Source organism: Cottoperca gobio, chromosome 4 (assembly GCF_900634415.1).
Source record: "Cottoperca gobio chromosome 4, fCotGob3.1, whole genome shotgun sequence".
Classification (NCBI taxonomy): domain Eukaryota; kingdom Metazoa; phylum Chordata; class Actinopteri; order Perciformes; family Bovichtidae; genus Cottoperca; species Cottoperca gobio.
This window is the reverse complement of record NC_041358.1, coordinates 19,536,757-19,552,955: the sequence shown is the minus strand read 5'-3', so window position 1 is coordinate 19,552,955 and position 16,199 is coordinate 19,536,757. Positions and strand designations below refer to the sequence as shown.

The following is a 16,199-nucleotide window of genomic DNA, read 5'->3' as shown; positions in this document are numbered from 1 at the left end:
TTTGAGCAAGTTTTACATATTATTCATTCTCTTTTATTTGGCTAAAGTATTAGATAAGATGCATTGTAGCGAGCAGGGAATATCTCACGTGTTTGCCTGATGCTTTGAAAGTGACCTTCAAGGCTTTTTCATCCATTTTTCAAGATGAACCAAATAGGAGGCAATGGCTGGTAGTCAGAACTGTATGGTTGCTTCGTTCACGTAATCCCCATATGATTGTTAGTTATATTTAATCTTTTAATAAATATGTTAAGCATTACCTGCTCTTATGAAGGCTGTCAGGGCACAGAGAGAACAGGCAGAGGCTCAGCATGTTGCTCAAAGTTTATTTGAAAGGAGAAATGGTGGCTGATGGACACACATTGATTATTGAACCTTTGGTTTTCCAGTTACAGGACAGTCCTTCTTACATTTCATCTATTCTGCAGCTGGAACAATCATATCTTCCTGCGAGGAAATGCAACTTCTGTTGTGTCTGTGATAGGCTTTGTTCAAATGTAGATATACGAGATTGCTGGCCCGCTTCGATTTGAGATTTAAAGTGCTTATTACAATAACAACAGCGTTTTGAGTGTAAAGATGGAAACAAATAGTGTAGGTGAGCGGCCATTAAGTTTTACATATTCCTTCTCTTCTCTCCAAATGATGAATAGAATTGTTGCTGCTGTGTGATAAAGCAGCATAATGGATTAGTTTGCATGAGTCTCAGCATACAGTAGGTGCATTGTGAGTGGGAGTTATCTATATTGGCCTGCAGAAGCTTGTGCACGACAGGAGATCCCATAGTTATTGCTCCAGGCTTCCCTCCAGCGAGTGCCAATGAGTTTATCAGACAAATTTTAGATTTACTGATAAGAGAGTCTCTCTCTGCTGCGAAGGAGCTGAACACGAGTACAGAATGCATCGTGCCCATTTACCGAGAAACAATGTGATTACTCACAACATTACGTGAGGAAATTGTGTTATACGCTATTTGATGTTTCTGATGTGTAATATACTGCACGCATTAGACAGAAATATCCCTGATAAATGCGTCAGTAGATAATATTAGAATTTACAGTAAAAGATTCTTTGTGACTTATAACTTCATGTAAACACAAATGGTGTTGTCAAGCAGGTCTCTAAATGATCTATATATTTTCTGTTTCCTTCCTGTCCAGCCATTCTAATCATCATGCATCTCAATGAGCCACAACATATGTTCGTCTTACAGCATAAGAGTTAAATGTTTTCTTGGTGTTTGCAGGAAACCAGATCCTGAATTAGATATATTAGAGCAATGAATGACATTTTATGTGCTCCAGTAGCTCAGGGTTTTAATATTTAGTGAGCAGAATCTCATTGTGTTTTGCGATGAAAGGGCCTGCACTCAGGGCAAGGTGAGACACAGTAGCTCTTTGAAAAATATTAAAGTCTGGGCATTGAGGTTTTTTTTTCTCAGAACTTAAAGCAACATTCTCAATCCCTTTTTTTTTTAAATTATTTACATGGTTTGAATGCAATAAAAAAACTTCATACGTTGCATATATGGCCATATACTGTACATCACTGATGCTCATTATCTAGGTCTAGTTTGAAAACCCTGAAGAAAAGGGCAGGAAGCTGAAAGGTGTAGGTGTTTCGTTTCGTTAGTGTCTTGTTTCATCCTTACCTCTTAAGTAATATATACTCCACCAGAATAAGCATCTGTACCAGAGATCCCACAGCGGTTACAGAGACACTATTTTTTTGATACATTACTCTGAGTAGTGTAGGTTTATACGGTGTATTTATATACTGTCACTTCAGAAGTCTGCATGCATAACATGCAAGAGTGTATCCATTTATCTCAATTGCTATTTCAAGATCCAACCATCCTCATCCTTTGTTTGGATATTTCTTATTCTGATTACAAGTGCTTCTGCAGGTCTCACCTTCAAACCCAGTCATAAGAATTAGCTGTTCCCCCTTGAGGTAGATTGGAACTCTGTATACTGGCAGGGAATAGCTTATTTCATCTTTTTTTTCTGAGCCAGTCGCTCTCATCCTTTTTTCATTTGAAATCCTGCATCTGGTAATTTCATAATTATGGGAGGGAATTATAACGAAGGCAGCTGGAGCTGCAGGTTAATTGGATTTTTCACCTCGACGAGACCGGATCTAAGTCGCCCATGGGCCGCAAATCTGCACATTTGAAGTTGGGGACAGGACAAAAGAGGCTGGGGCACGAAAAGAGTGAGCCATTAAAGGGTCCCCTTTGACTTCAAGAGTTTGGGAAGTTACTTTTGCATTGCCAGTTACTGTTTGTGGCTTGAGAGGTTTTCCTTTGCTTGTACACGATCACTTTCATCCATGTTGATGGCATCTATAATTGGCACTGTGTTTACCGTTCACAGGAGTTACTGCAGCCGTCGCTATTACTGATAACCTCAAAGAAATCACTAAGGGTTTGAGATGGAACTTCTTAAACTCAGCTTTTGCATGAATGTAAACTTGCAAAAATGGCCAAAGACCTAAACATTTGTTCTTAATTAAATTTGGGATTATTTGGACTGGAGGATTACACAATACATATAAACATTGATGTTTTCTGTGTTAATGTAGGGGTGTCGACTCACAAGATTCATTAAATGTTCATGAAATCTGTGTGTGACCAAAGTACCATACCAGACACATGTGGGAGACCTTCAGTGCATTCTGGGATTAGGAAAAAAATATAGCCACACATTATTCAATCTTTCATCAACAGGAAAATCTCTTTCATGCAATTGCATCACATACTACGGAAATTCCTCAGATCCTGAGAATTACCTCTGACTCGACAATCATAAATATCCATGTTTGGTCGCACATTAGTCTCATGCCTCTGTTTACTCAACAACACATCCGTCTTTAGCAGTTTCACCCTGATTCTGCTGACAGTATTCTCTACATCGGTTTCCAGGGGCCGACTTGCTCCTCTGTGGGAGCAGCCGAGCTCTCAGCCCCTCGGCTCCTGGCCTACTTCTGAATCAATGTTTGACAAAGGGCGAGTCTCTCCCTGAGCAAAAGACGGGAATTAGAGAGGCTCTTGCATGGGGAGAAGGCCACACGCAAAGCTAGAGGGTGCCGAGTCCACATTCCCTGTCACAGACAAATAGCCGATCCAAGCTCATATTTCCCAGCCCTTAATAATGAAAATAAACCTGCTTACCAGCCAGGTTTATCCTCGTCTAAGGTCACGGTGTTAGAATAAACAAACTGCAGTTAGAGAGAGGGGTGAGAAAGGGGTTGGCAATTATTTGTTTGTCTATATATATTTGAGGAGAGCGACTACATACCTATAGTGGAGAAATGTTAGATTTTGCTCTTAATGTGGACTTCATATTTTACAGTTTATTCAGAATCCTGCACTGACGAGTTGTCTTTTCTTTTTTAGGTAAACAGAAAATGCTGGTGAGAAGTGACTTATGTGATTTGTGCTGAAGACAACATTTAAGGTTCGAATAACTTTTGACAAAGACACATTTCTTGTTTACTGCAGAGAAGACTTTGAAGTATAACACAGCACACTGTACACAAAAGGCGGGTTTTTCTTCTAAGTTGGGGAAGTTATTTGTTCAAATGAATTGTCTCTTTATAATTACTTTTCTTCCAATTTACAGTACAATTGTTACTGTAAAACTATTTTTTTTTTCATTTGTAAATATTTTTAAAATAATTCTTTGGGGCTCTTATACAGAGTGCTGCACATTTAACAATGCAGGATGGAAATCAATATGATTTTCTGTCTCATTATTATGCACGACATTATGTCTGCCATTTCAAACATTCAACAATCACCTCAACACTTGATTCCTAACTGACATTCAAGGGGTCTGTACAAGAGATCACACAAAAAGAACATAATTCTTCTCTGACAATTTGTAGCCTCAGATAATTGCACACAATGTCACATAATTGTGGAAAAAGTCAAAACAACACGCAGCCCACACAGCATTATGTGCACCGGCTCTGACGTAAAGTGCATTTTTGCTAAGTTCTGAGTCATTTCCTTCAATGCCAAATGGTAAACACTGCAATTTCCAGCCACCCCGCTGAGAGCTGTCACTCTGCCTCAACTGGTGTTATATTAAAATGCTTCGTAAATTAGCATTACCTGCGGCATAAAGCGTATAGGAACTGACTGTGGGCTTCGGCAGCAGACATTAATTAGAGCAAATACGTGTCATACTCGGACATAATGTGTAATATATTTCTACAACCGCAGCCAAGTGTAACATTGACCTCTTGTTAGGTCCATGGACACATTTATACTCCCACACGGCATTAAAGCCAACATCTTACAAGATTTCTGTAGTGCCGGGCTTTTTAATGGTGCCAGGACTAGAGCTCATTCAATAATATACTAAGTGGACAATGCTGTGAACCAGTGTCATTTTTGAACCTTTATTAGTGTTACAACCACACAGAGGAACATTTACAATGCAATTTTCCTACCTGAGTTTCTCATCTTTGAATCACGTGGAAAGATTTGGCTTCTCTAACACATACGGTGAAATGAGCTCTCTCTACTCTGCAGCAATTGAAGAAAAAGCAGAACAAAAAGCAAATAAATCCCACACAATACAAATTCACCAATTTTACCTTTCAAGTTGCTCGGGACGTACTTATAACCTGAGTCAAAAGTGTATTTTGTCCATAGCAAAATAAATAAACCTGTTTTTTTCAAATAGTACCAAAAACACAAAGCATTAAAAAGCAACTGGCATTTGACAAAAAAATCTCACATTTATTTTATTTGTTATACAAGTGTTGAACTTTACATCAGTCTTAAGTGATGAGCCCCTTGGTAACATGTTTACATAAAAAACATGAGCTACAGTACAGCATGTTAACCAGTGCTGGAAAATATGCACACATTTCCCCATTTATTTTTTTGGAAAGATTTTAATAAATAAAATGTCCAAACCCAAGCGGAAGAACTACATTTATGATAGAAACTTTATTGTCAAAAGTCGGTTTCATTTCAGTTGCCCTTGACCATCACTCGGCCATGACTGTTCAAAAGATCTATTTCATTCAGAAATACACAAATATGTGCAATTCATAAATCACTTTAACTGGGTTTTTGTATTCCCATCCTACTGAAGTAATGCCACTTTGGCAAAATCAAAAAGACATATTTTGATGGCCGATATCAATGGAACTCATTAAGCAAAAAACACTGTTCACAAGTGGAAAAAAGTGATAATGCATCTTTGTAATTTGTTGAATCCTCCTTTCTTTTTATAAGCCTTTACGTTCAAACATACTACCATGAATGAAGTGTTGGAATCCATAAACACACTGTATAACATATGTGCAACTTCTACACAATAGTTTCTCAAAAGTTAAATTTTGCAATTAAAAGTTTTCTTCATATTTACGCTTTCCCATGATTTTTTTATATTACACTAGCAATACAACAAAATATATATTTCAGCCATTTTCCTTGACAACAGTTCAATGTACAGTTGAGAAAATATAAGGCCAGGGGGCTTGATTGCTAGTGGTTATACAATCCAAACTTCGTGGTGATGGAGAGCGACTCTGGGCAACCAGGACCTTATATTCCTTTTCGAACAGTCTGATCAGGAACATTTTACAAACAGAGTCCACGTCCTGGTCCAGGGGTGTTGTTTTGTTTACAATAATACAAAAAAAACAGGCTTCAACGAGGATGTTGGGGAGTGTATGTACAACCTTTTGACCGGGAAATTGCTGATATGATGTAGCCAGTAATGTTTCTTTTTTTTGTCTTTTTTTTTGTTTTCGTACCTTAAATTTTTCTCAATTATTCAACAGCAGCAGCACATTTAAATACATAGTTGGCTTGTCTCTTAAAATTGAAATTTGACTCTGCATTTTATGTACAGTCTCATTAAAACTTTGCACTGCCATCGCTGTGCACAAAGTCTGTCGGTCTGCAGGGAAGGTAGGAAGAGTGGCATGTTTGGGGAAAAGGAGATGGCAATGCAGATCGAGGAGGATGGTTTGTAAATGTATAGTGTGCATGACGGGGCTTCTACGCTCTCTTCAAAAATAAAACTAACACTTCCTTTCCTTTCACTAGTGTGTCCTCCAAGAGGTCAGGGCTGCAAAAGGGCAGGAAGAGGTTTGGGGGATGATTTAAATACATTTAAAGGCTTGTCACTAACTGCATCTGTCCTTCCCGTACATCGCCTTCAGGGATGCAGCCATCTTTAGTAATAGGAATAATGTAACCATCACTGCCCCCTCGGCCTATCTGGTAATAGGCCTGGAGCTGGTGGCCAGACCCTAAATTAGGCATGCTCTTGTAGTAAACGTCCTCATTCTCGCTCCCCTTGCAGGGGGACAGGTCCTCCACCACTTCGGGGCTGCTCTCGGGTAATGGGGAGTCGCTCAGATTAGGCATACTAGTGTACAAGGAGTCTCTGTTCGGGGACTGCAGACTATCGTCGTCGGGGTTTGTGGGTGTCAGCTGGCTGACAAAGGTTTCAACTCCCCCATCGGTCCTCACCTTCTTCTGGGGTGCGTACAGAAGCGAGTGAGTCCGCTGGGGGATGAGCGGCGCCTCCAGCTCCTGTTGATGGTGCAGCTCAAGGCCCACCGTGTCGCCCACGTGCACCAAAGACGAAGCGTCGGCTACGATGGCGTCGTCTTCGCTGCTGCTGCTGCCGCCTACCACCGTCACCTTGGGCGGAGCCCGCTCCGTGTGGTGGTGATGGTGGTATTGCGGGGGCTGTTGGTGGTGGGGCGGATGATGTAAACTGTGGTGCTGCTGCTGTTGCTGATGGTGGAGTTTGTTACAGGCACGCAGGTTGTTGTGTACTAGCTCGGAGATGATCATTTTCTCGAAGGCAGCATCGTCCAGACTGAGGCCGCAGTCTACTACCTGCACACTGTCGCCAAAGTCCCCATTGCGGAGCGAGTAGCTATTGTTAAAGTTACCATTTAGCGGTAGAGTATCCATTGCACTTGTATCCCTCACCACATTGTTCAGTGAGTGCCCTGGAAAGAGAGGGACATGTGAGGGGATTTTACATTAGTCAACACTAATAACCATTAAATAAAGGAACAAAACTTTAATGCTGTTTAGGATGCAGTTTCACATAGAAAACTCAAGTCAAATTAAGCCATGCTGTAAATCCGTTAGTTAGGCACAATCCTTAACACATGCATGCAATGAGAAATCATTTTACTTTCTCACATATACATTTTGACTTTCCCTTTTCAAAATCGCTTTACAATAAGCAGAGCATTGTGCGTTTTAGTCTGCCACTAAAGTGACACAGCAATGAAAAAGATCCCAAACAACATTAAGGAACAGTAATGACCATCACAACACACCGGGCAAAAGTAGATGTCCACAAGTATGAAGCCACAAACGGGCAAGCTACGACACTTACAGGTTTTCTAGCAACTAATAGGTTGGATGTGCCAAGGGAAAGAAAAGGACAGAGATGGGAAAAAGATGACACAGACAGAGGGGAAGTAGTCATGTATCAACATGGGACAGCCATCTTTGTTCTCACTACAAGGGGAGCCCACAAGCAGCACTCCACCATCACCACACACAGCAGGTGAAAAGACTCACTTTAGACAACTCACATCATGTCTGTCTGCTCAGGCTATCTGGTCTAAGAGCAGCTGATGTACAAAAGAAAGTAAAATGATTTATTGTAACATGAAGAAGAATCACTCAAAAGAACAACAAAACGTAAAGTAAAAGTCTTAACTGCAACTTAGCAAGAGCAAGGGTTCAGCAAATAAAGCAAACAAGCATTAAATAGCTTTTACTTTTATGAATTAGCTAACAGCTACTTTTTTTGTAGATGTTTCTTTTCTCAGTTTTTCTGCTTGTGTTGGTACACTTTCTGTCCATTAGTTGGCAGCTTGTGTACCCAAAGCTGGCAAAGGTCAGAGCTCGCCCGCAGCCCAGCACTTGGCATCCGTCACAGTGACAGTTCCCAGTGAGACCCCGGTCACTAGCAGAACAGCTCAAGAATAACACAGCCGCTGCAGAGGTCAGACGCAGTCATGTTAGGAATTTCTCAAAGCATGGAGGTCATGGAAAACAGCCGAAAAAAAAGATTAATATTAGCTATGCCGTGATTGAGAGAGGAGATAAAGGAAAATGTGCTCTGCTATGGCTAACATGCCTCCCTGAAGAACAACAGATGTAAAGAATTATGATGAAGACTAATGGGATATTTTACAGCTACGTTTGTCTTTGTCGGGGAAAAAAAAGGGGAGTGATCGAGATTGTAGGAGGCATGTGAAAAGCGCCGCTTCTACGGAGCATATTGACAAATTAGGGGAAAAGAGAAAAAGAGGGAATATAGGGAAATTAAACAGCTGCTGCCATGACATCCAAGTGTCTGTGCCTGCTAGGAGGCAATTTAGTGTCCAGACAGGTGCTGTCTAGAACGGTGTGAGGGGAATACTACTGGACATTGAGACCTGCTGAATGCCGCAGGAGGACAGACATTTTGGGAGAAAAGAAAAGAGAGAAAAAAGAAAAAGAAACCTCTCTGATAAATGCTTGTTTCTGCCAGAAAAAGCAACAGATTTGTTTGGTCGGTTAAAATCACAAATTAAGCAGAAGAGAGAGAAGCAGAGTAATGGGCATTCGCGATAAAGCTGTCAGATCTTTGAAAAACCCTTCAAATGGCGAGATAAATCTTTCATTTCTGTTCAGATTAGAGTAGAATTTGGGTGAATAATTTTGTGAACCACTTGCTCACTGAGTGTGTGTTAATGGCCTAAAGTAAACCAAGTGATTGTGCCAGGGTGTTGGTTGTTTTTAAAAAAGCATGCTGAATTTCTTTTACATTTGATAGGCAAAGTTAAGTTTTACTCCCATACTTGTCTCTCTGTAGGTCACTAGAGGGAAGCACAGGGGAAAAGCACAAAACATGACAAAAGATGCCATTTCAGTTTCAAAGTAGCACACATAATTGCAGCACAGTCTCACACAGTGTGATATATGATTCAATGTCATGTGCAATTGAGATGTAGTGATTTTTAAAAAGGTTCTTATGTGTATCAGCTATTATCAAAAATATCTACACACAGACAACGTAATGCAAAGGTTGCATGAAGTCGACCTGCATAAACATAGATTTTGCTTGCACTTGAACATGTTTTAAGGGGAAAGCTCCCTCTTAAAACACACAAAACAATAACAAATCACCTGACAAATTCAGGAGCATAAATCTTAATAAGCATGCAGTTTATACTACAGCTTCAGGTCTACACCACTGTTTACATTCTCTCAAGGCAGAACATGTAGTATCTCTTTCCCATCTTAATCATTATGTCCCGTTCGGATTTTGGATAAGAGAAATACGAGAACACAGAGGGTGCGTCGGGACGAGCCGCAAAAAATCTCTTTTCTACATGAAAACATGTGCGTACACAGTATGTACTGTATCAAGTATTTGGGAGACAATGATTGAGAAGGAAAGGCGATACTGCAGAACATCCTGCTTTTCATTTGGCCTGCTGTACACTCAACTAAAGAGACAAAGAGGGAGAGAAAAGAAAGGAGGCAAAGAGAGAAGAAAAGCCTGAATGCAGGTGAAAGTATTAAGTAAGCACACCTGGCGAGTTAAACACTGGAGCCGTGGGGGTGTTACATACGACTGTCTCGGCCAGTAAGGTGTTATAAGGGTTGTTAGTGCCTTGTGGTCGAAGAAGAGGATTTGTTAGTAGATAATTCCCGGTCATTCCTGGAGTGGCAAGACAGAAGAGGAGTTAAGTTTGGCGCAGTCAGCTGACAGTGATTGAAAGATTCATGGAGAAGAGAAATGAAATGTTCAGCAACTTTGTCTGTTGAGGCGTGTGGTGTCACCCAGGGTGTCTGCCAAAAATCTGAAACTAGGGGGTTTATTTTGAATTTGAGAATAAAGATTAAAGTTTAAGAAGCAACAGGGGAGAAGCAAGAAACCAACCTACTTCTACATGTGCCAACTTTCTTCGTCTCATTTAGCAACCTTTAGGTTCCTCTTTTAAGTTAATTGCTTATGTGTGTTGCAGGTCATTCATAATCCATTTATTTATGATCCAATTTCCAACCCATTGTGCTCATTACTGCATATTCATGCAAGTCATGTTTACGTATAATCTTTCCAAAATAGCACAAACCTTGGGAAAAGGTTTTACTGTTTGAATCAGGTCCAAATATAAAATCTCCTCTGAGACAAAGAGCATAATCCTTCCAAGTTTTCATATCAAAATCTTTATTTAGACTCAAATTTTGCCGTTTCCTTCCAAACCTCATGTTATGTTCAGTTTTTTCCCTTGCGGTGTGTTTTAAGGATCTGAGGTATTTCCACTGCCATTTATCACCTGTGTTAAATGCCATCTGTCATGTTGGGAAGTCTCCAGGGATGTTTTTAATGACGGGGGAAGTGCTTCCAGGAGATAGAGCCTTCTTATAGAGCACTGACTCTCCAGGGTAACTAGGCTAATACACCCCGGAGTGATCAATATCCAACCTTTACATTAACATCTCCAGCAATCAATACTGTAGGAGAACAAAAAAGGCCTACTTCTGTATTGTTACAGTTCTATGGGTAAGTCAAAATGTGCTTCAAAGCCCAAGGTGTAATGTTTTGCCTTGTGTGAAGTGTTAGCAAAAAAAAGAAAGGGGAAGGCAAAGAGCGTCAGCGACAGCAGTCAGAGGAGGGCAAAGAAGGGAGTGAAACCACCTCGGTGTAAACCCTCTTTTCTCTCGCATGCTTGAAAAGCCATTTCAGAGGCAGCAGAAAGCCTAACAACACACTAAGCACTCCAGGTCAGTTAGAGTTGAACATCATCTTCTCATCATCATATTTGTGCTCAAGCTAAATAATAAATGACAGTTTTTTTTCTCTCCCGCCCTCATAAATCCCCCTGTAAAGTAACAGAGGTCACCTTACATGCCAGGCAACAAATGGCCTCTCCCGCGTGTTAAGATTTTGCTGAAATAAAACTTTTTTTTGTCCTCCCTGTTTTTAGTTCTGTTTATGTTCCCCCTGAGTCTGGTTATGGACTTTAGACAGCCAGCACTTAAATAAAAACGCTCTTCTTCTTGCCCCAATTTGAGACTGACGTTAGCAGCCAGGATCACGGCGCACAGAGTATTTGAGAACGGATTTTTGTAATCCTTCGTTGGCAGAACAGAGAGACCAGACTAAAGTCTACATCTTTTTTTTTTTTTTAAACCATACAGCTCTGTCTTTTCAAGCTGAAGGCATTTATCACGATTAGGAATCCTCTACGGCGGTTTGAGAGCATTGGAACTTGAAGGAGCTATTTTTAGCTGGATGATGAAATGTGTGCATAGGTGTGCATGTGGAGAGAAATGAGGTGTGAACTGACCTTGGTTAAGGGTGGAGGTGCTGTTGATGTCACCTGAGATAAAGGAGGACTCAGATTGTTTTCTTACGGTGTCATTCCACATTCTCCTGATACGACTCTGTCAGGTCAACAAGGGACAGTCATTAGGACTTTAAACAAGCCCGCTCACCTTTGACTTTCATTTATTCTCTATGTACAAACTACTGACTTCACCACTCCTCACGTGCATACTAGTATGCAGTGAGGCAAGGGCAGTACTAATGCTCACTTCCTCTGTACGTCTCTTTCAAAACTAATGAATTACTTTGGCTCCAGTCACGAGTGCCTAAAATAAGGCTGGAGGTTAAAGCATAATAGGGAAGTTTCTCTTTAAGGACTAGTACATCTGGAGGTATTGTCTAATAAGGGCTATTAGCCTTTAACAACAAAGGCATAAAGCAAATATGTTGTTCGGTGTTATTTTGTGGGTAATTTCAGGCTTTTCCCGCAGTAAAATGTGCTTGCAATGCTCTTTAAAGAGTGCAGTACTATTTCCCATGCACATGACGTTAGTGAGAAAAAAAGATAAAAGCAAGTGCTAAAGGGAGCAGAACAGAAGAAAGGTACTCATGCATGTTTGTGTCACTTGATCTGACTCGGGGGCTAAAATGCATGATACTCCTCATGATAGAAAGTACACTCTCATGAGCAGTTCTTTAAACACTGTGTCCTTCTATATTTTGATGCTCCAAAGGCTCGCCGAGCATCAAAATGTAAAACTGTAAGAAGCTGCTTGTCTACCTGTGTACCAGAAGAGTAGCGTGCGCTGGTCCGTGTAGTGGAAGTCTTTGTAGAACCGTGTGAGCTCTCAGTCGGCAGCCCTCCGCAGCAGTACGTGTGGCGGAAGCACTTGCTGTACTCTTTGCGGACCTGCGCGAGCAAACAGCCGAATGTTTACCTACAGTACATTGTTGACTTTACATATGACTTAGCCAAGATCTTGAAGCAAGCAGTGTTTGTTCTTTATATCAGTGTGTGGTGCTCTGTGAATTATGCATTCTGGTGCAAAGATCTGTTCACATTCACCTTGGGAGAAAAATCACTTGGCTTTGAGCACCACGGGTGACGAAGAAACTTACTTTTTTCTGGAGAAGGCAGTGGAAAATGAAGATGAACATTCCTTGGAAGGTGTTGAATATGGTGAAGAGGTATGCCATGACAATCGAGGCCTCATTGATGAAGAAGAGACCGAAGGACCACGTGAGACCCAGCAGACACAGCAACGCGAACGCACCCATGACCCAGGATCTGAAGGATGGCAGAAAACAAACACAGGGAGAGGTGGAATCCAGCATGAGAGGCATTTTAGGGATCGGGGACGATGATGAGTGGGATTTGCAATCACCATAACTATGAGAAACTAGGAAAAAAGCTGTAAACCACGTGAGAGGAAAACCATAAAATGACAAACGACACCTATTCCATCCCCACAACCCATTCCCACACACACACTCTCAGCCCAAACTCCAATGCAGTTCCTGTCGTCAAACAGACAAGAAGGAAGCAAAAACCTTGATCTGGTTTTCTGTAAATAACTTTTTATGTGTTAGAACATACAGTATAGCATAATCAGAAAGCACAGCGAGTTTCAAAATAAGCTAAAGGCGTTTGATACTATCATTTACTCAATATTTATCTAGGGAGTGTGTTATCAGAGCTGGAAGACTAGGCAGATGTGGAAAGAGTTCAAGGAAAAAAAGGAGACTCTCCGCCTTGTGTGTGAAGGTCCTGTGGAGCCTTCAGACACCAGCAGCGGTCAAAGTTCAGCGCTCAAACACACAACAAAAACAACACTGGATTTCAAGATGACGGACAGGGTGAAAGTGAACAGTCACAACGACAGTGGATGAGTAGCTTTGAAGCTGCAGTAGGAGCAGGAGAGGATGGACCGGCGAAAGAAAGAAAGTATAAACGAGGAGAGAGGACCAACTACAAGCTGAAGAGGAGACTTCTGGGAAACATGTCCTTACTTGATAAACCGTTTATTATCTTCATAGCTAGAGAGCATGATAAGCAGGAAGAGAGAAACACAATTAGATCAGAGCGCATAACAGCGGGGTTAGTCGGCATTTGAGTAAGATATCTTCAACTTTGATCCAAGGGAAATCACGAGAGGCAATGAAATTAACGGTCAAACTGAGAGTTGTAGATTTTGCTGTTGATGATTCAATTACAAAAGTGTGTGTGTGAAGCATTTGGCGAGATCACATTGTCTGTGGTTGAATTTGCATGTATGCTATTGTATGCATGGGTGGTGTTGTGTGTGTGTGTGTGTGTGTGTGTGTGTGTGTGTGTGTGTGTGTGTGAAATTATCTGGAGGTGTATAGTAAAAGCTTACCCAGGCAAATCTGTATTATAGTAGCCGTCACAAACGCGATAATTACTGGTGCGGATCGCAGAACAGAGAGAGGAGGAGAATGATAGGGGAAGAGAAAGGGTGTGCGTTAACTTTGCCTTCACATGCAACATGCAATGACACTGGTGCTAAACTGACTTTCAGACCAAACCTTGGCACGAAAAAAAAAACAAAAGAAAAAGACCACAGGGAAACAGCTATTAATACACAATGTATTTCTGCAGAATAAACACGTCTAAGCAAAAACATTTCTAACATCCAAGTACAAATGCACATTATGTTGAGTGTCTCCATGTTCAGTAAATGTGTCCGGTTGTGGTTTCCTTGATAAGGGAGTAGTCTATCTCAAATAAACCCAGAAGTCTAAATAAGCCCTTTTTTTTTGACAGTTCTTCCTGATTGCATTTTTACCACAGTGCTGTAACGTTTCACACATTCATTAAGGAAAAATGAAAAATAACAAGCACTGCTTGGAAATAGCGAAGAGTGGTGGAAGTTGAAATACGTAACATAATGGTGCAAACTGACACGATGCTGTGCTACTGCGAGCTACAAAACCATATAACCCCAAATGGAAGAGACATGCAGTAAACAGCAATAAATATTGTTTTCACAGAAGTGCAAAAAAAACAAAACAAAACAATTAGTGCTTCAGAAAAACATTATTTTCCTTCCCAAAGCCAACACGTCATAAATGTTCAGACGACTTCAGAAAGCCTTGAAGGGGATGGTGGGGTGGGGGTGGGGTGGTGGTCGGGTGGTGGCGGTTGTGTAGGGAAGGAATTTTTTCTTTTCTGGGATTAGAAGCTGGGATCTATAAAAAAAGGTTTGACATGTTCCAGCGGCAAACACACATGGTAGCTGTTCCACTGTACCCCGCCCTTACAGAGCTAACAGCGCATAGTTAAGCTGCAGCCGTGGAGTGATGTGTGTGTGTGTGTGTGTGTGTCATGCCTGTGCAATTCTGTGGCTAGTGGCTTGGGGCAAAACAACAAAGGATGTAAAAGACGACTCACGACTTCTGCGTGTTCATCATGACAGCTAAGTCATTTCAAACGTCTCAATAAAAAAACGGTGTAACATTTGAAATCTTTAGAGTTAGAATAATTAATTCCTCTGGTAAAAGTTCCATCTAATCTGGAACATTTCAGACTGAAAAAAATGTCGCTTGCTGGTCCAGAAGTGAAATTTGTCTTGGAGGTGGGGGAGGTAATGCCTTTTCCCATGATAGATTATTAAGTAAAAAAAAAAAAAGAAAATCATTATCTCAAGAATAAAAGAGCCTTAGTTTTCCTGGGGGTAGTTGCAGAATTGCACCAGTGTTAAATTGCTGATAAGCAGGAGAATGCGGGGGTTCAGCGTATATTCCTTTACTTACTTTATATTCTCCAGTCGGCTAGAGTCTGGTTTCAGGGTGGTGGAGTGCTTCACCATTTTGTACATTGTGATGACCAGGAAGATGAGATTGAGCTGTCAAAACAGAGTAATGGCAGTGTTAATTCATGAAGATGTACTGCACAAGATAAAGCAGACAGAGAGGGGGGGGGGGGGGGAAACTGTTAATTTGTCTATAAGTATTAAAAGAGGAGAGCCTTCAAATCTCTGCATGTCCACAGACTAATCCAATAAACATCTATTGTTCCAGCCGGGCTCAGACAGGCCGACTGGCGCCAAATTTAGTGTCATTCTATATCAATAAGAGCATGGAAATGCATTAAAATCCATCACAGTAAAAAAAAGAAAAAGAAAAAAGAAACAGCCACACAGCAGCAGTCTGGCAATGAAAAGTAGCAGGAGAAATAAGAGACCCTCTTGTTGTACAAAACAACTGCATATCATTTTATGCACATAGTGAAATATTATAAGGTGTAACCAGCTACAAAAGGCTTCAGGGAACATGGTATATTTTGTACGATTCGTGTGTGTGGACAGATGAGAAAGAGAGAGGGAGAGGGAGAGCTGCCGTTTGCTTGCTTGTTTTACTGTATTACATCTTAAGGGAGCCAGTGGCACATATCACGTTCAGACAAGGATACTATGTTCTGTGTTTCTGAGCGCATTTATTTGGTACCTTAAAAATCAATACCGTGATTTAGAGACACAAAAGCTGGATGGGCTAGCAAGGAGCCGCTCCAAATAATTTAGACCTGCTTCGAAAACATTTATTCTGGGGAAAACTAGTCTCTGTCACAGCATGTACAAGCACTCACAGCATATCTAAGAAATATAAATTGAAACTTGTATCTCCAATAGTGCATATCAAAGGAACAGAAACAAACATGAATACAGCAGCTCCTGTATCAGTAGGTGAGTAACACAACAAAACTAAAATCATACAAATGAACACATTTGCTGTAAGCTAAGCTTTTTTTTTTCTCCAGGTTGAGCCTTATAAGCATTTCAGTGTTATCTTGTCATCTTTAGAACGGCAAAGGGTTGGAAGGAGAAAAAGGGAGATGCATCGCCAGTATGAGGG

At 40.9% G+C, this 16,199-nt stretch overlaps 1 protein-coding gene across 13 annotated transcripts in view; it reads right to left on the bottom strand.

The window, feature by feature from the left end:
* Positions 1 to 4,383: 4,383 nt before the first annotated feature.
* adgrl2a (adhesion G protein-coupled receptor L2a) overlaps positions 4,384 to 16,199 on the bottom strand; it is a 90,806-nt gene continuing 78,990 nt past the window's right edge. For 3 of the 13 annotated variants that reach the window (XM_029429003.1, XM_029429006.1, XM_029429004.1), the window contains 7 exons: positions 15,102 to 15,193; positions 12,447 to 12,615; positions 12,109 to 12,237; positions 11,350 to 11,446; positions 9,588 to 9,716; positions 8,851 to 8,868; positions 4,384 to 6,993 (listed from right to left, as the gene is read on the bottom strand). In XM_029429003.1, coding sequence (XP_029284863.1) covers positions 6,140 to 6,993; positions 8,851 to 8,868; positions 9,588 to 9,716; positions 11,350 to 11,446; positions 12,109 to 12,237; positions 12,447 to 12,615; positions 15,102 to 15,193 — 1,488 coding nt within the window. In that variant the 3' untranslated portion in view covers positions 4,384 to 6,139. Of the gene's footprint in view, positions 6,994 to 8,816; positions 8,869 to 9,587; positions 9,717 to 11,349; positions 11,447 to 12,108; positions 12,238 to 12,446; positions 12,616 to 13,337; positions 13,365 to 13,705; positions 13,751 to 15,101; positions 15,194 to 16,199 lie in introns of all 13 variants that reach the window. The other 10 variants (XM_029428999.1, XM_029428996.1, XM_029429000.1 and 7 more) reach the window with 6 other exon arrangements.